Genomic DNA, 26,083 nt, shown 5'->3' on the forward strand with positions numbered 1-26,083 from the left:
ATGTCGCAACATGACGGAGGAACAAAAGACAGCAAACACCCTCTTTCATTCTTGGAGCAGGGAAGCGGAACGGCCTCGCACGGAGAAACTGAAGATGAGCCCGGCGGCTCTGGGGCCAGGCCTCGGCCATCAAAAGGCGGAAGCACTGCGGAAACACTAGGCAGAATACCGGCTGGGACAGGTTGCCGGATGCCCTGAGTATTCACCTAAGGAATTGTTGTAGATCACAAGCTGAATATGAGCCAACAGTGTGATGTGGCTGCAAAAAAAGCAAATGCTATTTTGGGCTGCATTAAGAGAAGTATAGCTTCCAAATCATGCGAGGTACTGGTTCCTCTCTATTCGGCCCTGGTTAGGCCTCATCTAGAGTATTGCGTCCAGTTCTGGGCTCCACACTTCAAGAAGGACGCAGACAAGCTGGAGCGGGTTCACAGGAGGGCAACCAGGGTGATCAGGGGTCTGGAAACAAAGCCCTATGAGGAGAGACTGAAAGAACTGAGCAGGTTTAGCCTGGAGAAGAGAAGATGGAGGGGAGACCTGAGAGCACTCTTCAAATATTTGAAAGGTTGTCACATAGAGGAGGGCCAGGATCTCTTCTCGATCCTCCCAGAGTGCAGGACACGGAATAACAGGCTCAAGTTACAGGCATCAGCTCTGTGAAGTATGCACCTAAGACAGGAATGCATGGCCCGGACACCATACATGGCCTTTTCCAGCCCGTCTAGTGAGGGCGTTTGAAGTGGGCGAGGAGGAGAGTGTGTCCTCAGGATAGCTTATATCCTGGCCTCTCTAGTCTCCTCCCCTCTCCACACACCGCCACGCCTTTCCCGCTCCCCGAGGTCAGTTTTCCAACCTTGGAGAGCAGCCTGTGCCGTCCTTTTCATGCTGGCTACGAGAGGGCGGTGCCGAGGATCTTTGAATGTGGCCTTCAGGCTCAGATGTTCAACAACCCTGGATTAGAACTTCCCAACGTGCACAGATGTTCGAAAGAGAAACTCCACACTCTGTCGCTCAGGTGTACAAATCCATTTAAGTGGTACACCAGAACCACCAAAGGCCCAGAAGGTCTTTTGAGGTATTAGGTCAAAGATGGTGTGGTGGCCGTGGTAGCAAGGTGGAGTTTCCACAGTGTGTCCTCTGATTTGACTCCCTGTTCTGCTGGGATCCTCGTCTACCATCCTTTCCAATCATGTCAATGTCTGTTACTTTTTCCTCGACCGTGACGAGATCACAAAACGCACTGCGCACGGGAAAACAGGTCGGATAGCAACGGTGACAACGTTGATGTTCTTCAACCCTAACTCTAACTTTGATGTTCTTCAATAATAATGTATCATAATAATCACAACGTTGATGTTCTTCAACATGGCCGCCCTCATCTCGGTGGGAGACAAGGGAAACGTGGTCACCCATGCAGCGGTCGTAACCAAACACCAGAAGAAGGAAGGAGAACAACACAGAAGCTGTAGCCAATGGAACAGAAACTCAAGACCCTGAGAGAGCAGTTCAAGTAAATGATCAATCAACAGTCACTCAGTTATGGCTCAACTGCAGGGAAGAACCTGACCACTGAAGACAAGGTCCTCCATTTTGTCTTCTCTAAGGGCAACCATCTCTGGGACAAAGATGGAATGGAGGGCTACAAGTTAAATTGTGGGGGTTGTCACAAAAGGGGTGGCCTCCATTGGAAGGTGTCGCCAACGGGCAGAAGAGAGAACTGGTCCGTCCTCAGGATGCCAACTGCCCTTCTTCCAATCCATGCACCTTCTAGGCCCCCATTTCTTGCCTTAACTTTTAGCCGTTGAAATTCTATAATAATAGAAAAGGACGTTGGTCTATCTGTCTTTCAGCGCCATAGCGCCACAACCGTGAAACTTAGACTCCTGATACTTGTCATGCCTACGAAGGGGACACTAAGGACACTAGACAGCAAAGATGGACTGACCCATCTCCCCAGGGGGAGGGGAGACACAATATGTCCAGCTTTGTACATTTGATGGAAGTCTTCGCCACATCAAACTAAGGGCTTTTCCTCTCTGTGTGAAGCCAAGTCACCTGCTACTACTTGGTCCACAAGGTTTTCTTTTCTCTCTCTAGAGACCGCAAAGCTGACTTAGGCCTCACCAACCCTTCACCCAGATGTGTTCGTTAAACAAATTAAAGGCAAACTTCAATGCCGCCCCAACTGGACATCATCCATGTTTGAACAAGTCCTGGACTTTTGGAGGTTCGCTGCGAAGACGTGCAACAGCTCCAGAGTTTCTAAGGGAGCTCAGCCAACGGCCTGGTTCAGCTCAGCTTCCTGACAGCCGAGCCACCGTAGCTGGGGGGCCCATTTCCCCGTTGCCACCACCTGCAGCCTCTCGGGGTCAAATTTCCAGAACTGGTCGCTTCGGAAGAAGTACACAAAGCCGTCCGGATGGGTGACAGCGCCGTTGGCCATGGCTGGGACCCCTCCCCAGTCTCGCACGCTCCTGGGGTAGTACGGCTCCACCTGGAGGGACTCTTCGTTGACCACGTAGTATTTGGGGCCTTTGAAAAGGACCAGGTGGTGGAGAGGTTGGAAATAGAAGGCCATGTCCGGGTGTCGGGGAAGGCGGCCCGTGCTGCTGCACTTCTGGGGGAAACCCACGTCCAGGGAGGAGCCTTTGTAGCGCCAACATCGGCCACCTGAAGGGGGCGACAGAGAGAAGCGTGAGAAGAACATCAGAAGAGTCAAGCTGGTCAGACCAACGGTCCATCTAGACGGTGGTCATGGTTGGGCACTGGCCGAGGGTCAACACCCCAGCAGGGGCCCACTGACAAGAGCGCCCCCTGGAGCTGCTCTTCCCCTACCCCATTGCAACCTGCTTTTCCCCCTGCCTCTCGCTCTGGCCCAGACAACGGTGGTGATGGGAAGGAAGGACAACAGATCTGTTGATACTGAACTGTATCTCTCTATAAAGCTGGACGTACCGTGTGTGGGTTTGTACAGTGGTGGCCAAAATTGTGGACACTTCTTGAAATTTTCATGTTTTGCAACTTTGCACGCTTATAGAAAGTGTCCCGTTTCACGAAATTCAAATGTTTATATATCAATTGAAAGAGAATTTAATGCAGAGTTCAATTCAAAAAACAGAATACAAATATCTGCGGGACAAAAAAAGTTCGGCTTACTTCAGTCTAAAAACAAACACGGGTGTGATTGAGTGAAGAAGCGGATTGGAATTGCAAACCCGACTGGCCAATCACAGTCCTTGTTCTGGGGACCCATCCCATGGCAGTAGTGGCGATACGTCCTGTTTCAAGTGGGGGAAAGTCAGTTTTGCTGTCTGTTCTGTAACTGAAGCGCCATTGGAGATGGTGTGAATATTTGACGTATTTCTCAAATTAAAAGCGTACGTATGTCCATCCTAAACAGAGCAATTGCACCGAAGAAAAGAGTTGATTGGACACCCAGGAAAAGAAGCAGGCTGGTTGTATTACGTGAATCAGGTCTTTCCATTGATATATAAACATTTGAATTTTGTGAAACAGAACATTTTCTATAAGCAGGCCAAGTTGCAAAACATGAACATTTCAAAAAGTGTCCACAATTTTGGCCACCACTGTAGGTCCGGAAATGTTTAATCACTTCCAGATGAGCTACGGATAGGTGTCCATGTTCAACGTACCCCCCAAAAATCCAAAAACATGAATTCTTGCAGTTTAACTATTTTTAAACCATTTAAAACAAATCCAATGCTACAGCTCCCAGCATGTTTGCAACTCCCAGCAACTGTTGAGGAAGCACCTCTCAGAGGATGGGGCCACCAATGGTCTGCCAAAGGCATGCTGGGAGATGTAGGCATTTCAGAGATCATAGAATCATAGAATAGCAGAGTTGGAAGGGGCCTACAAGGCCATCGAGTCCAACCCCCTGCTCAATGCAGGAATCCACCCTAAAGCATCCCTGACAGATGCTTGTCCAGCTGCCTCGGATTGATCGATCTCTATCATTGCCCCTGACTGACCCTGTAACCAGGCGTCGGGCAAAGCCACATCTTAGAATAAACCCAGGGATCAAATAAATGCAACTATGCAGGTCCGAAGAACCGATGTAAGTGAGGACGTGGTTTTCCAGTGACAGCCAGCAGGTGGCAACAGAGTTCCCCTTGCGACGTTGACTTGACACATTTATTTGAAAGGACGTGTCGGAGATTTAGGGATAACTTTTTCTGAGCAAAGCAGGGGGCAGCAAGGCAATGAATGATAGGGAATCCCACAATGAATCTCACACTAGAGGCCTTCAAGAGGCAGCTGGACAACCCTCTGTCAGGGATGCTTTAGGGTGGATTCCTTCATTGAGCGGGGGGTTAGACTGGATGGCCTTATAGGCCCCTTCCAACTCTACTATTCTGTGATTCTAGTGCAGTGGAGAAAGAAGCCTGAGTTGCTAGGACACAGCACAGTTTTTTTGTCAAATATGCGTTTTGTGGAATGTCAGGCGCCTTTCATTCTGCTGTCTGCTCATTGATGGAGGGGCAGAAAAGGCAACTCAAATGATTAAGGGTCTGGAGCACCTCTCCTAGGAGGGAAGGGTACAACAGTTGGGAAAAGGAGGCTAAGGGGACACCTGATAGAGGTGTGCAAAATGATGCACAACGTGGAGAATGCGGAGAGGGAGGCATTTTTCTCCCTCTCTCAAAATACTAGAACCCAACGGGGGTCATTTCCCATGAAGCTGATGGGTGGGAGATCCAGGACAAATAAAAGGAAGGACTTCTTCACACAGTGCAGAGTTAAACTGTGGAATTCACTACCACAAGTTACGGTGATGGCCACCAATTTGGATGGCTTTAAAACTGGGTTGGATAAATTGACGATTGTGTGACGCTCTTCTAGCACTATTTGCGCTTGTGGAATGGCACCGTTGGTCAGGGCCCACTCTCGCTACAATTAGCCGCCTTGAGTGACATTTTTCAGTAGAAAGGCCGGGTGCAAATCAAGTCAATCAATCAATGGATGTTTAGAGTAACCACCCAATTACGTCCAAGTTGCAGATGGAAAAGTGGAGGCAGAGAAACACCGGCTTAACAGACGGCCACTCAGCGAGTTTGTGGCTGACGTTGGATTTGAACTGTGAGGATGCCTTGTCTCGCAAACATTTACCACCAAGCATAAGCACCTTTGAAGAAATAGAATTTCCCATCTTCCTCTGAGAAGGCTGCAGCGTCGAGGGTGGATGGTAGCCGTGGCCACAGTTCCTGGAGCGGGCGTGGACCCGTGGCTTTTCCTCCTTTGGATACTATCCAGTAATAACCCCCTTTGAAGATGTAAAGGTTATCTTTCAGGTCTGTGTAGAATAAAGAGAGGTGAGTTAGAGTGCCTTGGGCGTTCGGTCTGAAGATCTCATCAACTGACCAGTTCTAACAGGGAACGGCAGAGTTCTCTTGGGCAGACTGGGATGTGGAATATCCTCACAGTATCTCCTTCCAGACATCTTGGTTTTTTTTTTAGTAAGAGGCACTTCAGACGCCCCTTTGAAACGACATACATTTAAAAAATGTGTAGATTTCAAAATGAAGTCACTACCACAAGATGTGGTGATGGCCACCAATTTGGATGGCTTTAAAAGGGAGTTGGATAAATTCCTGGAGGCGAAGGCTATCCATGGCTACTAGCCCTGATGGTTGTGTGCTATCTCCAGTATTTGAGGCAGTAAGCCTGTGTGCACCAGTTGCTGGGGAACATGGGTGGGAGGGGGCTATTGCACCATGTCTATATTGCCCTCTCCCTCCTGCTACTAACTGTCTGTGCAGAGGCCACCAGTGAGGGAGGAAGCAGCAGCCAGGCACCTCTCCATCATGTCTGGGTCCAGCTCCAGCTGAGAGCCCCCTCCCCCCTGCTACCAACTGTCTCTGCAGAGGCCACCAGTGAGGGAGGAAGTAGCAGCCAGGCACCTCTCCATCGTGTCTGGGTCCAGCTCCAGCTGAGAGCCCCCTCCCTCCTGCTACCAACTGTCTCTGCAGAGGCCACCAGTGAAGGAGGAAGCAGCAGCCAGGCACCTCTCCATCGTGCCTGGGTCCAGCTCCAGCTGAGACCCACCTCCCTCCTGCTGCCAACTGCCAACTTTAACTGCTGAACTTTGCAACTAAGATTGTAGTGCCTGAATTTGCTTTCCTTTTCCCCCTCCTCCTCCCTCCTAATCCCCTTTCCTTTTGTGTCATGTCTTTTAGATTGTAAGCCTGTGGGCAGGGACCATCAAGAAATACTTTTGTAAGCCGCCATGAGAGCCTTTTTTGGCTGAATGGCGGCATAAAAATGCTTAAATAAATAAATAAATAAATGTCCTGTTTGTGGGTTTCCTATGGGCAGCTGTTTGGCCCCTGTGGGGACAGAATTCTGGACTAGATGGACCCTTGTTCTGATCCAGCATCAGGGCTCTTCTTCTGTTCGTATTTACTGTGAAGAAATGCCATGTAAATCGCCATTTATGTGAGATAAAGTTTGAAAGCTCTGTGTGGCCTCGCTGCCGTTATAATATGTCTGAGTAAAGGTTCAGCACGTTGCGTACACGGTCTTGCTGCAATCCTGTGTACAACAGCCCCATAAGGCGGGCCAGCATGAGAAGAAAGAGAAGAAAGCGGAGGCCGAAAGTTGACTCTAGAGCAGCCTTCCTCAACCTGGGGCGCTCCAGATGTGTTGGACTGCATCTCCCAGAATGCCCTGGGGTCCATCTCCAGCTGAGAGCCCCCTCCCTCCTGCTACCAACTGTCACTACAGAGGCCACCAGTGAGGGAGGAAACAGCAGTCAGGCACCTCTCCATCGTGCCTGGGGCATTCTGGGAGTTGTAGTCCAACACAACTAGAGCGCCCCAGGTTGAGGAAGGCTGCTCTAGAGGATGGAGCAATACTGACCGATGGTGATGGCATCAAAAAACGACCAGCAGTAATGGGAGCTGAGGTTGCTTTCCTGGCGCTCGGGGGCGTCGAGATGTTGGCTCCAGTCTTGGAAGCGAGCAAATAATTTCCCTGGGAGCTGGACCACAGGGCCCCGGGGAGGTTTCCCTGCCGAAAACAAACACACACACCCCACACGAAGTTCAATCCGAAGAGAAACAGGAGTTAGGTGTATTGTCTGCACCGACTCACGGTGGATGGTTCAAACGCCAAGATAGCTAAATGGAACCTCCATGTCCAGAAACACTCTACCACTGTGATTAAGATCCAGAATTCTGGGGGCCGGAAAAGCTAAATTCGGAAGGGGAGGCAAACCCCAGGCTTCTGTGAAAAATCCAGGCTTCCTGGGGTTCCTTAAATGGCTACATCCCTTTCTCATGACCCCGCCGCCTTTCCCTTCAGTGTTTTCCTCAAGTATTCCAGCTTTTCCTTGTTTTTTCCCCATTCCAAAGGCTGAGTTCCTGGCAAGAAGGCGATCCATGGCTACTAGCCCTGATGGTTGTGTGCTATCTCCAGTATTCAAGGCAGTAAGCCTGTGTGCACCAGTTGCTGGGGAACATGGGTGGGAGGGTGCTGTTGCACCATGTCCTGCTTGTTCATCCCTAGCCGATGGCTGGTCGGCCACTGTGTGAACAGAGTGCTGGACTAGATGGACCCTGGGTCTGATCCAGTATCAGGGCTCTTCTGACGTTCCTCATGGTTTTAATTTTTGTGAACCGCCCAGAGAGCTTTGGCTATTGGGCGGTATAAAAATGTAATCAATCAATAAATAATCTCAGATATCTAACGGAGAGTTTGGAGGTGTTAAAGAAAGGTTTGAAAACCTTTCTTTTTATATGGGTTTTATTTTAAGGTTTTATTGCTATATTCTTTTAAACCCAGTTAAGGTCTTTTATTAGGATTATTGTAGCTATTGCATTTTTGTAAACAGCTGGCCTATCTTATCTGACGTAGAGCTTTGTTAGAAAGCGTTATATGAATTATTATTATTATTATTATTAGAGTGTGGAATGGAAACTTTTACTAGGATAGAGGGTAATGGTTGTTCTCTTTGATTATTTCTTTTCCCTTGTTATATTTGCAAATGAAAAATAAAAATAAAAGTAAAAGGAAGGACGGAAGGAAGGAAGGAAGGAAAGCACATTTACCATATAAGTTCTGGATAGCAAGGATGTCATCCCAGCTGAGGACAAAATCCTTGCCCAGCTTCTTGTAGTAAGGGGACATGAGGGCGTTATGCACCGGCGAGTGTTCCAGGCCCAGCGTATGTCCGATCTCGTGCGCCATGACTACGAAGAGGTTCCGGCCCTTCCCGCTGTCCAACGACCACCTCTCGTCATTGTCGAAATGCGCCTCACCCCGGCGCGGAAAGAAGGCATGTGCCAAGGCACCCCCTGATGGAGGGGAGGGAAGAGAACACAGGCCGTTAGAACCCGCAAGGGCAGCTGCGTTCGGGGAGCCTTTCACAGTTGTGCTACTGGCACTTCCACGGGAGGACGGACATCAGGAAAAACTTCCTGACTGTTAGAGCAGTACGACAATAGAACCCATGACCTAGGGAGGTGGTGGGCTCTCCCACCCTAGAGGCCTTCAAGAGGCAGCTGGACAGGTGGATCCCTGCCTTGAGCAGGGGGTTGGATTCGACGCCTTAGAGGCGTCTTCCAGCTCTTCGATTCTATGTGCACTGTTTGAACACCTTGAGGATTAGCTGCCAAAATCATGCGCCTCTCGTCGCTCGGACCAGATGCGTCCCTCCCTAAACCCTTTCCATGGTTCCTGACCCATTCTGCATCCTACATTTGTTCCTTATTCTTGACGGCTTTATGGCTTTCCATACAGGAGAGCCATATGGAATTTGGCCAGTGCGACTGGGATAGGATTCCATTTCAGTTCATTACCCAAAATTCGCAACGTTCTTCATATTCAGGAGAGAAACTACTTGCAATGTAATTATCTGGCTGCAAGGGAAAGCAAAATGGACAGTTTTTAAAACAGGTGTCCTCTGCCACTGGGTTAGAACTAGAGATGTCCAAGAAATCCATTTGGGGGCTGGAATTTGAACAGTTTCCCTAGGTTTGGCCCCAAAGACTTTGATTCCGCTGCGGTGCTGATCCAATCTGTCGCAAGTCGGGCCGATTTGTGGATTTGACGAGCATTTTGTGCGTTTTGGGCAGGTTCGACAATCTGTTGCAAATTTCCCAGCAGTTTGCCCGAATATTCGAGCAATTTGCGCGAATTCGGCTGCAATTTGTTCAAAGCCGGCCGCAATTGCTCTGAAATTTCCACAAACGGCTCAGACATTTACAAGAAATTGCGGAAGCCGTGCGAACAAGATTGCACCAATGAGGTTCGTGCAAAAGCCCGCCGCTCAGCTCGCGAACGCAAATCAAACCAACCACGCTGCGGAATTCCATCGCGTAAAAAAAGAAAGAAGAAGAACTGGGTTTCCCAGCGGTGACCATCCGTAGTTACAACCCTTCCGCTATAAAGGCTTATGAGCCAAGGCACCTGGTCCATCAAAGGCGTTGTCCGCTCCGTCGTTGTGGTCTCCGTGGAAGAAAGTCAGGCGAATGTCGGCGGGATCCCCGGAGGCCTCCCAGAAAACCAAGCCGGAAACGTTGCTCCAGAGGTCAAAGGCTGCTTTCACCACTAGGCGGACTTGCTGTTGAGGCAGGTACCAGGGCCAGTTCACCAGCCGGTACGTCAAATGCCGCTTGTACCATTTGCCAGCTGCCGAAAGAAAGAAAGGAAGGATTGGGACGGGTGCAGTGGAAACGTAAAAGTAGGAAATATTGAACCAGATGTGGAAGGGATTCTTCGGGACAAAAAGAGGCAGGATTTCTCCCATCACATTTAGGTTTAGTAGCTGCTAGACAAGTCATAATTTGTTCCATTGTAAACTAGACGTTAGTAAAATTAAATTCGTCTTTATATTCCTAACTAAATCATTGTCATTTTTATGGTCTGTTTTTTAGTAGACCTAAAATCCTTTGCTTATTAGGGGCGACCCCTTATTTTCTCCAAAAAATTGCTTCGCACAGGTACCTACCATAGAGATAACAATTTTTTCAAAAGTAGGGGGTCCATGGCTTGGCATTTGAAAAACAAGGTGTCCGAGGGACTTAGCTAATTGAGAACCAGTGCTCTAAAAGGATTTTTTTTTTTTTTTTGGCAAACATAGTCTAAGAAAATACACTTCCTCTCTCTCTTTCTCCCCGCCCCCGCAAGCTGAGGCAGGCCCAAAGAACCACGCCTAACCCCAGGTGTGGTGCAACCCGGTTCAATCCCCCCCCTCCCCGGAGCGACAGCCACAAAATGACAGCAGCAATTAAATTGGCGTTCCTGAGATATGACTTGAGCTTTGCGGTGACGCCCTCGGGGATCTTTAGAAGGGATTCAAGTTGCAGGCGTGTCCCCCTGGGTAAAGGCAGAGAGCAGCGGGAGCGCTACTTATTTACAGTATTTGTATACCGCTCCATAACTAAAACGGATTCTGGAAGGGTGCAAATAGGAATAACTCAGGAAAAAGAAAGACGGTTAATAACTGCTGATTAAAATTGTTCCATTCAAAATGAAGGACCAGTAAAAACAGTGGCTGGTGAGTTGAGGGAGGCTTACTGGAAAAGAGTGTTTTTAGGAGGCACTGGAAGCAGCCTAGTGTTGGAGCCTGCCTGACCTCCAGAGACAGGGAGTTCCACAGGAGGGGAGCCACCACGCTGAAGGCTCTGCCCCTGGTGGACTCCAATTGGAGGATGGATCTATGTGGAACCACCTGGAGCAGGCCCTCGGATGACCTCAGTGACCGGGCAGGTTGGTAAGGGAGAAGGCGCTTTCCCAGGTACCCTGGTCCCAAGTTGTTTAGGGCTTTGCACACGAGTAGCAAAACCTTAAATATGCAGCACATGCCAAGCAAATACCTGACGCATTTCCTTGGTGTGGCAAGTTGGACATCTGCAGAGGAGCAACGAAGATGAGGCTAAAGTCACCCAGGAAAAAACATAGCCACTTGCCTCCAGTCTCCCGATTCCACCTGCAAAAGGAATTAATGCAGACTTCCCCAACCTGTTGCCCTCCAGATGTGTTGGGGAAGGCTGCATTAAATTCTCACCAGTGGTGTAATGCATCAAGGGCTTGCAGGGACACAGTGCTGGGAATTTTGTATCAGCAAGTCCACTGATGTCACCACCACCCTTCCGATTTTTCTGTTCCCTCTGAATGTAACTGCAACCCTGAATAGCTGAGGGGGGAAAGGATTCTCCCAGCAAGAATCAGTGGAGGCTTGGTGGCTCCGATTTCGGTGGGGCTGTGAATCCATTCCAGGTTTCAGTCAGTACCAGGCAGAATGCTAAATGAGCTGTCCACCGTGCCGAATCCTAGCCCCTGAATCGGTTCAGCACCCTGGAAAGCTCCTTTAGAGTCCTGGCTGGTTGTGACTGAAACCCGGAATGGATCTGCAGCCCCACAGAAATCGGAGCCACCAGCCCACACTGGTCCTGCCCAAAATCCGGAGTGGATTCACCGACCCACTGACATGGGGTCTACCAGCCTCCACTGTCACCCAGTGGTATCCTGGCTATCCAGCCAGTGTGGTGTAGTGGCTGAGACTGGGAGCTGGGAGATCCGAGTTCTAGTCCCTGCTCAGTCATGGAAACCCTCTGGGTAACTTTGGGCCAGTCACAGACTCGCAGCCCAACCCACCTCACAGGGTTGTTGTGAGGATAAACATGGAGATGAGGAGGAGGTTATGTACACCGCCTTGGGTTCCTTGGAGGAAAAAAGGCAGGATATAAATGCAATAAATAATTTTTTTTCCTGCAGCTTTTCCTAGTCTAAAACATTGATGCATCTCTCCTAAGGCTTAGGTCCTGGCAGTAAAAGCTTTCAGCTTCAATATCGTGGTCTTTGGGGTAACTTTGCTTTCACCTCCACCCACCATCACATGCCCCCCTCCCCTTCAAAACTCCTCCAAAATGGAATTCAGCCCCTGGGCTAAAAGAGATTCTCCACCCCGCAGACGCCGGACTGGGGCCAAAGGGGAGGCCTGCTTCATGTCAGCCAAGACAGACGTGCCGAAAACAACCCAGGGGAAAATCCGACTGCAGCGTCTTGCTTTTTCACCCCTGCGCTGTTCCCCTCCCCGGCCATCCGGAACAGATGCTGCCTTGTCAGGCACAGTTTGAGGCCTCTTCGAACAATTACCTAATCTCCCCATTAAACTCTTCCTGCAGCTCGCCTTCGGCACAGCTGTTCCCTCGGACCTTTTTGCGCCTGCTGTCGAAGAAAGACAAGAATCCGCCCAGAACACTTTCCAAGGTAAATCTGGTAGGATGGCCATGTATCACCCCACCCCCCACATACACACACACTTTTTTTTTTAACAGTCCTCTAGTTGAAGGACGGTTTTGGTTTCAAGATCAAGTTTCAAGATCAAGAATCCTAAGAAAGGAGAGCTGAAGGGGGGGGGGGCGTGTTCCCACCAATACCCAGAGACGCAATCAAAGATTTTTATATATGAATTCCAGACTGCAAAACAGATGTTCCCTTAGTTCTGTTTTTCATAGGATCATAGAATAGTAGAGTTGGAAGGGGCCTCTGAGGCCATCGAGTCCAACCCCTTGCTCAATGCAGGAATCCACCCTAAAGCATCCCTGACAGGTGGTTGTCCAGCTGCCTCTTGAAGGCCTCTAGTGTGGGAGAGCCCACAACCTCCCTAGGTCATGGGTTGCATTGTCGTACTGCTCTAACAGTCAGGAAGTTTTTCCTGATGTCCAGCCGGAATCTGGCTTCCTGTCATTTGAGGCCATTATTCCATGTCCTGCACTATGGGATGATTGAGAAGAGATCCTGGCCCTCCTCTGTGTGACAACCTTTCAAGTCTTTGAAGAGTGCTCTCATGTCTCCCCTCCATCTTCTCTTCTCCAGGCTAAACATGCCCAGTTCCTTCAGTCTCTCCTCATAGGGCTTTGTTTCCAGACCTCTGATCATCCCGGTTGCCCTCCTCTGAACACGCTCCAGCTTGTCTGCGTCCTTCTTGAAGTGTGGAGCCCAGAAATGGATGCAATACTCTAGATGAGGCCTAACCAGGGCCAAATAGAGAGGAACCAGGACCTCACGCAATTTGGAAGCTATATACTTCTCTTAATGCATCCCAAAAGAGCATTTGCCTTTCACACTGTTGTACATGATGGCCCCTGGATTGGGCCATTTTTGAGGGGGTTAGAGACAGGGGGGTTGGACTCAATGGCCTTATAGGCCCCTTCCAACTCTACTATTCTATGATTCTATATGCATTTTGTTACGTCTGGTCCCCCCCATGTTTCGTGGATCCTCAGGCCTGTTTCACCCCATCATACGCTCGCTGGTGAAAGCAGAACTTTTTTTTTACCAGCTTTTCATTCTACTTTTGCTAAATCGCATTGGAATGAATCCGCCTGTGCGCAGCTACACCAGTCTGCCTTCGTTAACGTGCCAAACTAGCGCAAATGCGCACATGCGCTAACAAACTAATGTGCATTAGCGTTAGTATGAATTAGCAGAAATAACCCCCCCACACACACACACAACCAAAAAAGTTCGCAGAGTGCACACGACTCAGAAAAAGCCAGCCCACGGTGAAATCCGCAGGTCGAATTCCTAGAAGTTCAAATTCCTTTGGATCCATTGAAGATTTCTCCGACACGGGTGCTTTGATTTTTGGGAAACCCATTCAAGGAATACTGATTTGGCCGTGAGAATTTAGACACCACATTTAAAACTTTTCATTTGCTTGAACATCTCATGGACGGACGGCTTTCTTCTCTCTGTTCACTGCTGCCAACTGTAACGATTGTAACATGTTCTTTGCCATTCAGATCAAATTTTGGCTGTCGTTCTCTGCGACGAGGTAAACAAACGAAATACGCTCCGTCCATCTGGTGCGGTTTACTTCTCTTCTGCTGGACTCTACGGCTGCATTGTTCTCGTCGATAGCTTTATTTGGAGAGGGCTGGCAATGGCTTTATTTTGGATTTTGTAAGCAGCACTGAAGTTTTGGAAGTGGGACAGCAGAGTATAAAGGGTATCAGAAAAATGAATCCTAAAGGCTCGATTTCAGAATCTATTTGACGCTTTTGTGCGGCTTTGTCCCAAACTGAATTGAGGAGGGGGGCACTTTCCCAAGCCAGATGGCACCTTTAATTATGGGTGCATTTATTTATTTATTTATTTATTACATTTCTATACCGCCCAATAGCCGAAGCTCTCTGGGCGGTTCACAAAAATCAATCTACATCTGGTCCATGTCAGTTTTGCATGAATTCAGTCATGTCTGTTCCTTCCAATTTCCGCCCCCCTCTATGAGTATTATTTTTTTAAACACACAAACATTCATATTTATGTTTTGTCTGCAACGTTCCCTAACATGTACATTTTCGTTGCATCTTTCCCTAACAGACGCATTTTTTTATGGCTCAGTTCAGATAACACGTTAGTCAACGCCGTGGGAAAACTCCACTCAACGGTTGAGTTCCTAGGGGAAACTCCCAACACGGCATCTTAAGTTTAAGTTTAGTTTTGTGCGGGGCGTCCCCCCCGCCCGCCCCCACAGCAGGTGTGGGCGAAGGAGCCCGAAGAAGAACGATCTTTGCAAAGCGCCTCGGGACTTACTCTGATGCAAGTACCGTTTCTTGCGCCGTCTCCTGGGTTTCTGCCCTGACGCCAGCGCCACCATGCGCTCCTTCCAGGAAACGTGGCTCTCTGCGTCATTCACGCCACATCGTGGGAAAGTCATGTGATGCAGGGTGGGGGCGTCGAGGGCGCCGCTGAGAGGCAAATGGGACACCCACTGGAACTCCCTTGGAGGGAACAGAAGAGAAGAGAGGTGCAGTGGTATGCAACTATGGCCAGGCTGTACAGCTAAAAACATACAGCGTACGACTAGTTTTTCTGATCGCTGGCCCCAAACCCGAACCAGAGGGCCTTCTCTAACTTGGCAAACCTAATATAAAACAGCACACACACACACACACAAACACACACACCACGGTTTTGTAAGGGGCAAGAATCTGCCCCAGTGGGGCCCCGCCGGACGCCCATGGGGGTGGCAGAGGGACGGAAAGAAGGGAGTGTTAAAAGGCTACACAGAGGGAGAGAGTCTGCATGAAGATGGCCTGTGTCCAGAATACAGCGATGGCATTTGTGGAATCTCCCAGCTGGCCCCGAACCGCTGCCTTTTTCTCGCAAGAGACCAGGCCCATACAAGGGAAAACAGCCGAAGGGAGGCAGCGGCAACTGACGAGGCTGGATATTCGGCGGAGACAGAGATCTGGGAAGCTGCAACACCAGTGAACATCCAACAGAGGGGTGGCAACTTTTGTTTTGTGGAGGGCCGTGTCTCGGCAGTGGGCGGGCCAGAGCCAGCAGTGGGCGGGGCCAAAGCCCAACATGGGCGGCCACCCCACTTTCTCTTTCGGCTCAGCGTGCTACCACGGGAAAGACAGATCGCTTCTGCCAGAGGTCTCGACGGATCGGACGTGGAATTAGGCGGACAGACGGAGACAGAGCCAGGACTGCAAGTTGCCCACCACTGCTCTGAAAAGTGATGTGTGGGTGAGGGCAAGATTTGGAGGCGGCCGGGGAATGGCGCTGCCACCGTTTCTCCCCCCCCCCGTCATCCTCCTCCCTCATGTGTTTTCTTGGTATGTCGTGTCTTTTTTAGATTGTAAGCTTGCGGGCTGCAGCCATCTTGTTCAACAGATTGCTTTTCATCTCATGAGAGGCAGAATAAAAAGAGTTCTAAAAACTAAATAAAACTGAACAGACCCCAGGACGCTGATCTGGCTTACCGAATGGCTTCTGAGAATTTGGATGTGCTCAATTCTTGATGCGTGGAGTTGAAGTAGCCGTATTTCTCAAGGAATCTCTGAAATCAAAAGGAGATATTTATATGTAAGATTAGATGCCAGGGGTTTTGTTGTGTAACTGTAACAATAACAATAACAACAACACAATACAACTGCAAAAATAATTCACCAACAACTGGCCATCAAATTCAACCTTCTCAAACAACCTACACCGTAATATACATTCTCACCCGAAACAATCTTGGAAAATGCAGATCATAAAATATACTGGGACAGAACAAAGAAAAACACACCTACCTCATCGACATAGCAATACCGAATGACAAAAATGTTGAAAAGGAAGAGGAAAAGAGAGAAAAATATACACCACAGGCCATGGAAGTCAGCATGACTTGGCATTGCCTGTCATGTTTGTCTAAAAAACCCACCATGAACGAGAAAGATTTAATAATAAAAACATATAGTGCAATTACGCGTAGGCAAGGTTTTTTTTAATTTATGACTGTTTTGTCAGTACATCTGCTTTTTATTGTTTTGCATTACATTGCATCTTATTCTTTTAAACATTTGAATTGCATTTTATATTTCTAACCGTTAACAGGTTGTTAAACCTTACATTGGGCAGATTCGAAATGTAATCATCAAATAATGAAATAAATAAAGTGGACGCCGCTGTTCACTTTCAGGAGTGGGTGCTGCTGCTGGAATGTCTTCTAAACACCACCCACATGAATACAGGACCAGGGGAACCACATTCCCATAAGAGTTTGCTTCACGGGCTCCTCGCACACCTTCCGCTCCTGACCAAGAAGCAAGTTTCCATACCGCGGTGCAAAATGAGCTTTTGGGTTTTCGGCCGGCTTGGCTCTGAGTCAAGCACTCCCCTCCCCACCCTGCTCCCTCCTCCAGAGCGAGCTTCTGTATCAGGTCTGTTCTCCCAGGCACTCCCTTGGCCTTATCAGCTCAGATTCCTGAAATAAACACACCCCAGATGGAGCAAAAGAGTACAGAAAAACAAAATATTTTCCCCCATCCCCTTAGACACGTGATTCCCCCCAGAGGCCGTAGGCAATTATCACAGACTCCAGGACCCTGCTGGATGCAACACATGACACCTGGAGGAAATGGTCTTTGGTGTTGCTATTCTCTTGCCCAGTAGGTAGGGGCACGTGGATTTGGTTAAAACCGTTCCGCCTCTGTTTTTGCAGATGGCCAGACTTATTTTGTTGCATCGTCCTCTCATTGAACAGAATCGGATGTCTTTTAGGCATGTGCGAGGATTTCATTTCACTTGCGCAGCTGTGCCTGTGCGCATTAGCCCCAGCGCCCATTTGCGCACATCCACGCAAAAATACTTTTTTATGTGATGCTGGTGATTGATGTGACTAACGGAATAATTGTGACCTTTTCCTGTTACCATAGTTCTTTAACTTCTGTAGCCAGTGGTGTATATTTTTTCTCTCCTTTCCTCTTCCTTGTCTCCAACATGTCATTAGGTATTGCTATGTCGATGAGGTAGGTGTGTTTTTCTTTTTAGATTATAACTGTTACCTCTGGTCGGTTGTTTTGTTCATATGAATTGTTCTGTCCCAATATATTTTATGACCTGCATGTTCCAAGATTGTTTTCGGTGAGTATGTATGTGGTATGTTGATGAGGTTGAATTTGATGGCCTGTTGTTGAATTATTTTTGCAGCTGTATTGTGTCTGTCCTTATAGTCCATTACTGCCAGAATTTTACATGCTCCTGTTATACCCTGACACACAATCTGGGAAAAATCCATCGTTAGAGTCCTCCTTAGATTAGTCCCATTGAAATGAATGGGACTTAAGTTAGTCACAACTAACTTAAATGTTATTTTACCCTCTGTTCCCACACCGGCCAACCAGATGCCTCAATGGGACAACCATGAGCAGGACGTGAGCGTCCTCTCTGTTGTGTTTTGCAAAAACTGTTCTTCAGAGGCGCGCAGTCTCTGAGATTGGATTCGTCTGTTGAAAGGGAGGTAAGCCCAGATCTTTTTTATTATTATAAAAATCCAAATTGCGTGCTGCTTGCTGTCGCTTCAGAGTCTGCATATGCCCTGACTGAAATAATATTCCCTCCCCGGGGGAGACAGAAACAGCTGGGGACAGGACATTTTGAATAGGGGAAATAGCCAGCGGGAAAAAGCTAAGCACACCCACACCCAAAATGTGGCCGCCTTGTCAAGCTGTTTTCTGTTGTTGTTCGGTTGCTGTTTTTTAATAGCACTTTCTCGCGTAGTTTGGCATGTGAAGTGCAGCTTAACCAATACAAGCTATTAACCAAAAACAAGAGTTAAGGTAAGTAACTATATTTACAAGATCATATCACTAACAGTTAACATCTGGAAAAGACATGAAACTTGCATATAAACTAGTAACCCCCATAGAATATATACACATAAACATAGAATTTTTTATAAAAACGAAATAATAAAAAAGGTCAGACGCGTTTCGACAGAAGTGTCTTCTTCAGTGACTCTTAAATAAACAGAGCTTCTGTATATGTATTAGACACATTAGCTTCTGTATATGTATTAGACAGCTGTAGAAGGAGTGAATTGTAGCCAGCAACAGCGAAACTGAGCCTGGTGTACCGTATTTCTTTGATTGAAAGACGCCATCGATTGTAAGACGCACACTAATTTCAGTACCACCAACAGGAAAAAAAAAACACCTTAAGGCACACCCGCGATTCTAAGACACACCCCGTTTTTAGAGATGTTTATTCGGGGGGAAAAGTGTGTCTTAGAATCGAAGAAATAGGGTAATTAGTTCTACGGGAGTAGCAATGGCTATCTAATTTTTGCGCCTCTAAATTGGAGTCAGCCCATATACAGAAGCTCTGTTTATTTAGGGGTTACTGAAGAAGACACCTCTGTCGAAACGCGTTTGACCTGTTTTTATCATTTCGTTTTTATACAAAATTCTGTGTTTATATGTGTATATTCTATGGTGCTTACTAGTTTATATGCAAGTTTAATGCCTTTTCCAGACGTTAACTGTTAGGGATATGATCTTGTAAATATAGTTACTTAACTCTTGTTTTTGGTTATTTTATTTATTTATTTATTACACTTATATACCGCCCCCATAGCCAGGGCTCTCTGGGCGGTTTACAGAAATTCTAAAATTAAGATAAAAACGAGTATACAAAATTTAAAATTCTAAAACACAGAACATACACACATAAAGCATTAAAAACCGTTAAAAAAAACTAAACATGTGGGTGATTAAGATGTGCTGCCATATGCCTGGGCGAAGAGGAAAGTCTTAACCTGGCGCCGGAAAGATAGCAGCGTTGGTGCCAGGCGAGCCTCATCAGGGAGATCGTTCCACAGTCTGGGGGCCACCACCAAAAAGGCCCTGTCCCTCGTTGCCACACTCCGAGCCTCTCTCGGAGTGGGCACCCGGAGGAGGACCTTAGATGTTGAACGTAGTGACCGGGTATTCACGTCGGAGGAGGCGTTCCATCAGGTATTGTGGTCCCAAGCCGTGTAAGGCTTTATAGGTCAAAACCAGCACCTTGAATTGGGCTCGGAAACATACAGGCAGCCAGTGCAAGCGGACCAGAGCAGGTGTTATATGGTCGAACCTTCTGGTTCCCGAAATCAATCTGGCCGCTGCATTTTGCACGAGCTGTTGGCGAGATGGTGGTACACAGGGGCATTGCCAGACCTGGACCCACAAATCTCAAATTTCTTTCCTGGGTACCCAAACCTATTTCCCAGGGCCCTAAGGGCCCATGTTGAAAAGTATGTTTTTTTTCCTTAGGTTAATTGCCATGCCAGAGGCAATTTTCAAGGTTGATTACAGCTGGATGGTGAAAGATCAACCCCACGTAGCAAACCCCCACCCACAAATATCTCTGCCTGTGCAAGGGTGGCGTTTCCCCACAACCATACGAAACAGACTTATGCTCTCCACTCCAATGGCGCTTGGAGGTGCTACTGATTCTCCTAGAACATCAAAGAACCCCCTTATTTTTGCAAACCTTTAACTTATCGCATTTTATTCTGACTGCTGTATGTTAGCTTGCTCAACTGGCCCTGAAGCGTTGCTGATGGGTGGCGGATAAATGTTTTCAATAAATAACAACCAGAAGAAGGAACCGTGCCCTGATGGGATTTTATCCAGGTCTAACCACACAGGGCAGTATCAGAGTAAGCATCTAGGATAGGCGAGTAGGAACCGGCCTTCCTGGGCCCCCGGTTGCTGGAGAGGGTTTGGTGACGTGTCAACCAGGAGGACGCGTGAGTCAGACGTGGCGCAAACGGCCATTAACGGAAGCAGGCAGGAGATTCCAGAGCCATCATGGGAGAGATTGGAAACACAGGCAGGCGTGATTTCGGCCTAAGCGTGCTCATCAGCCCACTTTTTCAGGCGGAAGAGTGAAATTCGCCCTCCGGATTTGCGTGTGTTTCCCTGTATCTGCGTGCGCCTCTTTCTGTGACCCTGTTCAGACAACACGCTAAGCCACGGCGGTTAAGCATTTCGGGCTAAACAGGGCGGCTTAGTGTGTCGTGTGAAGCATTCCTAACCACGGTGGCGACGTAGCCACGGTTTAACCACGCCCACTGGCCATTTGCTGTAAAAGCGTTAGCGGCCGAACCACGGCTTAGCATGACATCTGAACAGGTCCTTAGTTCCTCTTTGTGTGTGTGTGTCTGTGTTTGTGCGAATGCATGTGGGAATTCATGTGCATGTCTGTCCGTGTGCATGTGGTGTGCGGGAGTCTCTGTAGGCACATCTGTTTGTCTACTTCTGTGTGCCCGTCTGTGGGTCCGGGCTTGTGCATGCATGTCTGTGTGTGTGTGATTCGCTCTCATGTGCTTGGGAAAACACTGGCCACACGTATGCACAGCTATGGAAAGCAGATACAAACCTACATCTGAGCTTTTTCGCTGGGGCCCCTTTCTTTCCCAAGCTGGAACGAAATTTGCCTAAGAATCCGCCCACCCCTCCCCCAACTCAAACGGGGCTCTCCGGTGTGGGCAGAGAAAATGCTAATGATTCTCAGTTGCAAGATCTCCAGATAACATCAGGAGTAGCAGAACCCTGGGTTCCCAGCCCGGCTCAAAACACATCTTTTAAAGGGCCTGCCCCTTTCTGCTGAGAGCTGAAATTAGCCGGCTCTTAAGATTTCTACCAATTGGCGTTTCTTGCAAAGGAGGAAATGTTTTTCTATAGAATATTCCAAAACAGCAGGAAATCAACAGTGGAGCATTATGGAAAAGTATGCGCTGGAGGTCCCCCCGCCCCCTCTCCCATTGCTGCCTTCTGCAGCAGGGACGGGGCGGGAAGGAAACACGCAAGACACTTTCCCAGATGCTGGAGCCCACAGGTCAAAGCACGTGAAGATAAGACAGCTCAGGGGGCACACAGGCGCCAGGCTGCAAGGTAGGGCCCAAGGGTTTGGGGGGTGGAGGGGGAGCGCGCAAAGAACACCCCGTGGTTTATCCACTTCAAGAAAGACGCAGACAAGCTGGAGCGTGTTCAGAGGAGGGCAACCAGGATGATCAGGGGTCTGGAAACAAAGCCCTTTGAGGAGAGACTGAAAGAACTGGGCATGTTTAGCCTGGAGAAGAGAAGATTGAGGGGAGACATGAGAGCACTATTCAAATACTTGAAAGGTTGTCACACAGAAGAGGGCCAGGATTTCTTCTTGATCCTCCCAGAGTGCAGGACACGGAATAATGGGCTCAAGTGTCAGGAAGCCGGATTCTGGCTGGACATCAGGAAAAACTTCCTGACTGTTAGAGCAGTACGACAATGGAACCAGTTACCTAGGGAGGTGGTGGGCTCTCCCACACTAGAGGCCTTCAAGAGGCAGCTGGACAACCCTCTGTCAGGAATGCTTTAGGGTGGATTCCTGCATTGAGCAGGGGGTTGGACTCGATGGCCTTGTAGGCCCCTTCCAACTCTACTATTCTATGATTACATTGTCGGCTCTTTTTTGAACGTGGAAATCTGACAGCTGAAGCCACAGGGATGGGGCAGAAGACCCCCAGACTGCCAAACCAGGGTGCACCGTACAACCCAGCAAGAACACTCCACCAGGAAAGGCCGGCTCCACCATTAGGCAGAGTGAGGCGGTGGATGCTCAGCAATGCCGGTTTTCTGCACCTCCAGAGTAAGGGGTGAGATTAGACAGCCCACAAGACTCCCTCCAAAACAGCGACCTCGTTGAAACACACAAGCCAGAGTCGTGGGCTGCCGCTGAATCCTGGGTTGTTCATGTTCGGTGAACCCATAATTCCTTAACCACGAATAACCCATAGTACACACCCCAACAACGAACCTTTGCAGGTTGTTCGTGGTTCACAACTATGTGAACCGCTGAGAGATTCTATTATATTCAGCACTATATCAATGTTACAAATAAATAAATAAAGCCCTACGTGGTTTTGTCCAAGTTACCTGCGGGATCGCCTTCACCCGTACCATCCAGCCCGCACACTCAGGTCCTCTGGGAAGAATTTACTCCAGTCAGCCAAACCTAGGCTTATAACCATTACCCAGAGAACCTCCTCTCCTGATGCTCCCAGACTGTGGAATGGACAGCTGGGAGAGATTCGCCAACTTAATTATCTCTCTGAGTTTAAGGCAGCCATAAAGACTAGTCTCTTCTGGCAGACCTACCCAGATGAATTTTAAGATGTCCAATTGTTATATTGTATCGGTTTTCTTTTTTTATCAGTTTTATGCATTTTATTTATATGGCATTTTTGTATTAAATGTGTTCCCCGCCTCGATCCCGACGGAGAGGTGGGTAAGAAATAAATTTATTATTATTATTAAATAAACGAACAGAGTTCTCACAACCCAAGATTCAACAACAACCCACGATTCAACGACAACCTGTACTCCGGCTTGTCGTGTTGTCTGAACCCAGCCAAGGATTCTACTAAAAGAGCCTTTCCCAGCATGCAAATTCCCCCTTTCTTTTTTCTGCACAGGTCATAGAATAGTTAAGTCCCGTAATGAGGGCTGCCAGGTGGTCTCGTAGGTGGGAAATGTGTGGAACGGGGAATCTCTTCGTTGTCCTGCTCAGTTAAAAGTTTCTTGCAAGGCTCTTGTTGTTTTAATTGGCCTAATTATGTGCGCCCTCCAGATATATTGTACTACAACTCCCAGCATCCACAGCCAGCATGCTGGGAGTTGTAGTCCAACCCATCAGGGGGAAGGCACCAGGTCGGTGAAGCAACAAAGAATCTTGTAGCACCTGAAAGAATAGCACGTTTCGAATTCCTTAAGATGCCGTGGGTGCAGAATCCTCCGTTGGAGGGTGCTCAGCAACAAAGTGTGAAAATGTACCACTTGGGACGATTCGCCAAGGGCGCAAAGGCATGCAAAACAAACAAAGCAACGCGGCTATTTTTTGTGTAACGCACGATTGGTTTATGAAATTCACTGGCCACGAGGCTCGAAGACTTTAAAGAAGGATGGGAGTAGGCAAATGAATGGCAAAGGGTAGGGCTACCGGGTGCGATTTGCTAGGATAGAGAACTAGATCCTCCATGGACAAAGGAAGTCTATCCCCCAAGTAAAAGATGTTGGGAGCATGTAATTGCGGAGGGGTGGCTTGCTGTTTATCTGTTTACTATTTATTTATTACACTTCGATCCTGCCAATTTTCCTCCAAGGAGCCCAAAACAGTGGGTATGAGTCTCCTCCTCTCCTTTTAATCCTCAAAACAACCCTGCGAGGTGGGTTAGGCTGAGAGAGAGAGAGAGAGAGAGAGGGAGGGAGGGAGGGAGAGAGAGAGGCCCTCCCTAGATCACGTCCTTGGTCTGGCGAAGACTAGAAGTTCACTTCATGCCATCTGCGCGTTTTCAAAGCGCATCTGGCTGGATGGGGGATATTGGGACTTGTAGTCATAACATAAAACACCTGTAGCCCCCACACCCCCGAGGTCCTGTCGGTGTGCCCAGTGGTCAGGATGATGGGAGTTGTAGTCAAAACATATGGGGGGGCTGTTCCAAAAACGCACACAGAGAGACACACACACGAGTGTCTGGCAGTATCTCCAAGGTTAACCCCTTCATTGTTTCGGAACGTGCCTCTGAGCATATACAAAGCGCTTCCAAAACCAAGCCCAAGCAAAACCTCTCCCACCCGAGTTGGCCAGGAGTCCCCCAGGCCCTTGAGCCCCGGCACCTCTCCGCTCGGCAATTAACCCCTGCCTGCCCGCCCGGCTGCGCTCTGCCTGGCCTCACCTCTGCCGCCTGCTGGCTCCCTGCAGCCCGCGCCCGGCTGCCCGCGCTGGCTCCGGAGCAAGAGGGCTGCTGGCGCCGGAGGAGGAGGAGGAGAAGCAGCGGCCGAAGGAGCCCCGTGGCCCGGGCGGCAGCGGCCATCGCCTAGCCGGCGTCGCTCTGCGAGGACGGCAAGCCCGGCCTCCCTCCCTCCTTCCCTCCCTCGCCCGCCCTCCTTCCTTCCTTCCCATCCGGCTGGGCTGGCTGAGCACGCCCAGAGGGGACGGCGAGGGGAAAGCCTCTGATCACAGCCAGCCTTTCCCCAGCCTGGTGCTCTCCAGGTGACTGGGACTGCATGTCCCAGCATCCCCCACAGGTAGCCAACCTGGCGCCCTCCAAAAGGGTTGGACCACAGGGCCCAGCATCCCCCAGCCAGCCTGGTGCCCGCCAGGTGGGATAAACTACAACAGCCCTGACCACCCTCCAGATGGTTCGACTACAATGCCCAGTATCCCCAACCTGATACAGTCCAGATGGCTTGGATTACAAGTCCCAGCATCCTCCAGCGAGAATGTGGCCTTGGGCAGAAACAAAGGGCCCCAGCGACTCTGGCACACATGCTCAGTGGTACCTTCAGCCGAAGAACAATCTAGTGCACTCCAGGTGTGTCAGACCACAACAGAATACAACTGAACAGGGATAAATATTAAATAGGAAAAAGAAACCAAATGCAGTTACAAGATGGGGAATATCTGGCTCAGCAATGCTTTACCTTGTACACCGCTCCGAAATTTTTCAACGGAGAGCGGTATATAACTATTCTAAATAAATAAATAAATACAAAGATCTTGGAATTGTTGTAGATCACAAGCTGAATATGAGCCAACAGTGTGATGTCGCTGCAAGAAAGGCAAATGCTCTTTGGGGCTGCATTCATAGAAGTATAGCTTTCAAATCACACGAGGTACTGGTTCCTCTCTATTTGACACTGGTTAGGGCCTCATCTTGAGTACTACATCCAGTTCTCTGCACCAAGAAGGACGCAGACAAGCTGGAGCGGGTTCAGAGGAGGGCAACCAAGATGATCAGGGGTCTGGAAACAAAGCCCTATGAGGAGAGACTGAAAGAACTGGGCAGGTTTAGTCTGGAGAAGAGAAGATTGAGGGGAGACAGGATAGCACTCTTGAAATACTTGCAAGGTTGTCACACAGAGGAGGGCCAGGATCTCTTCTCAATCCTCCCAGAGCGCAGGACACGGAATAATGGGCCCATGTGACAGGAAGCCAGACTGTGGCTGGACATCAGGAAAAACTTCCTGACTGTTAGAGCAGTACGACAATGGAACCAGTTACCTAGGGGGGTTGTGGGCTCTCCCACACGAGAGGCATTCAAGAGTCAGCTGGACAAGCATCTGTCGGGGATGCTTTAGGGTGGATCCCTGCATTGAGCAGGGGGTTGGACTCGATGGCCTCATAGGCCCCTTCCAACTCTACTATTCTAGGATTCTATGATCCCATTGTCCCCAGTGGCTGTGCTAGCTGGGGAAAATGGGTGTGGACGTCCAAAAGATCTGCCGGAGCGCTTGTACTTCTGTCTCAAAGCAGGAATTCCTTTGGAAGCAAACAATCAATCCTCTTCCCGACGCATCCGTGTTGAGAGACGTCGCTAGGAAATGAACGCTGCCAACTTTGGTTACATTTCAGAATACAGCTGGCATAAATCCATATGGGTGGAGGAATTGTATCATGTCTCCCACCCCCTGCATTAAAAAGATGCAGCTGAATCTAGGCGACCTGTTTTCAGGATTAACCCTCTCGTGCATTTGAGGTCATAACAACCAACTTCAAAGGGTTATTTTTAAAAAAGAGATAGAGCTCAGCCACGTTTTATCTTCCCTGTATCCCCCTTCCAACAAAAGGGTCAATTGTTCTGCGCCGTAGAAGTCACCCTGACCCACACGCTTTTATGTGCCCATTTGACAACTTTACTAATGGTATTGAGGTCAGAGACCCAGACTGAAGTACAAGGAACGAAAATTAAAACCATGCACATGGAAGGCACCGGGGGTCTGAATGACCCCAACAGTCTGGGGTGGATTGAACA

At 48.8% G+C, this 26,083-nt stretch overlaps 1 protein-coding gene across 1 annotated transcript; it reads right to left on the reverse strand.

Annotated features, from left to right (window-relative positions):
- Positions 1-1,781: 1,781 nt before the first annotated feature.
- On the reverse strand, positions 1,782-24,133 carry MMP28 (matrix metallopeptidase 28). Its single transcript, XM_063146413.1, has 8 exons — positions 24,005-24,133; positions 15,744-15,820; positions 14,566-14,753; positions 9,430-9,651; positions 8,070-8,315; positions 6,880-7,029; positions 5,147-5,314; positions 1,782-2,670 (listed from the first exon to the last, which is right to left on the reverse strand). Exons 3-8 carry the CDS (start codon positions 14,687-14,689, stop codon positions 2,273-2,275), a joined length of 1,308 nt encoding a protein of 435 aa, XP_063002483.1. The 5' UTR covers positions 14,690-14,753; positions 15,744-15,820; positions 24,005-24,133; the 3' UTR covers positions 1,782-2,272.
- Between the last annotated feature and the right edge of the window lie 1,950 nt (positions 24,134-26,083).

Source organism: Elgaria multicarinata, chromosome 22, assembly GCF_023053635.1.
Source record: "Elgaria multicarinata webbii isolate HBS135686 ecotype San Diego chromosome 22, rElgMul1.1.pri, whole genome shotgun sequence".
NCBI classification, from domain to species: domain Eukaryota; kingdom Metazoa; phylum Chordata; class Lepidosauria; order Squamata; family Anguidae; genus Elgaria; species Elgaria multicarinata.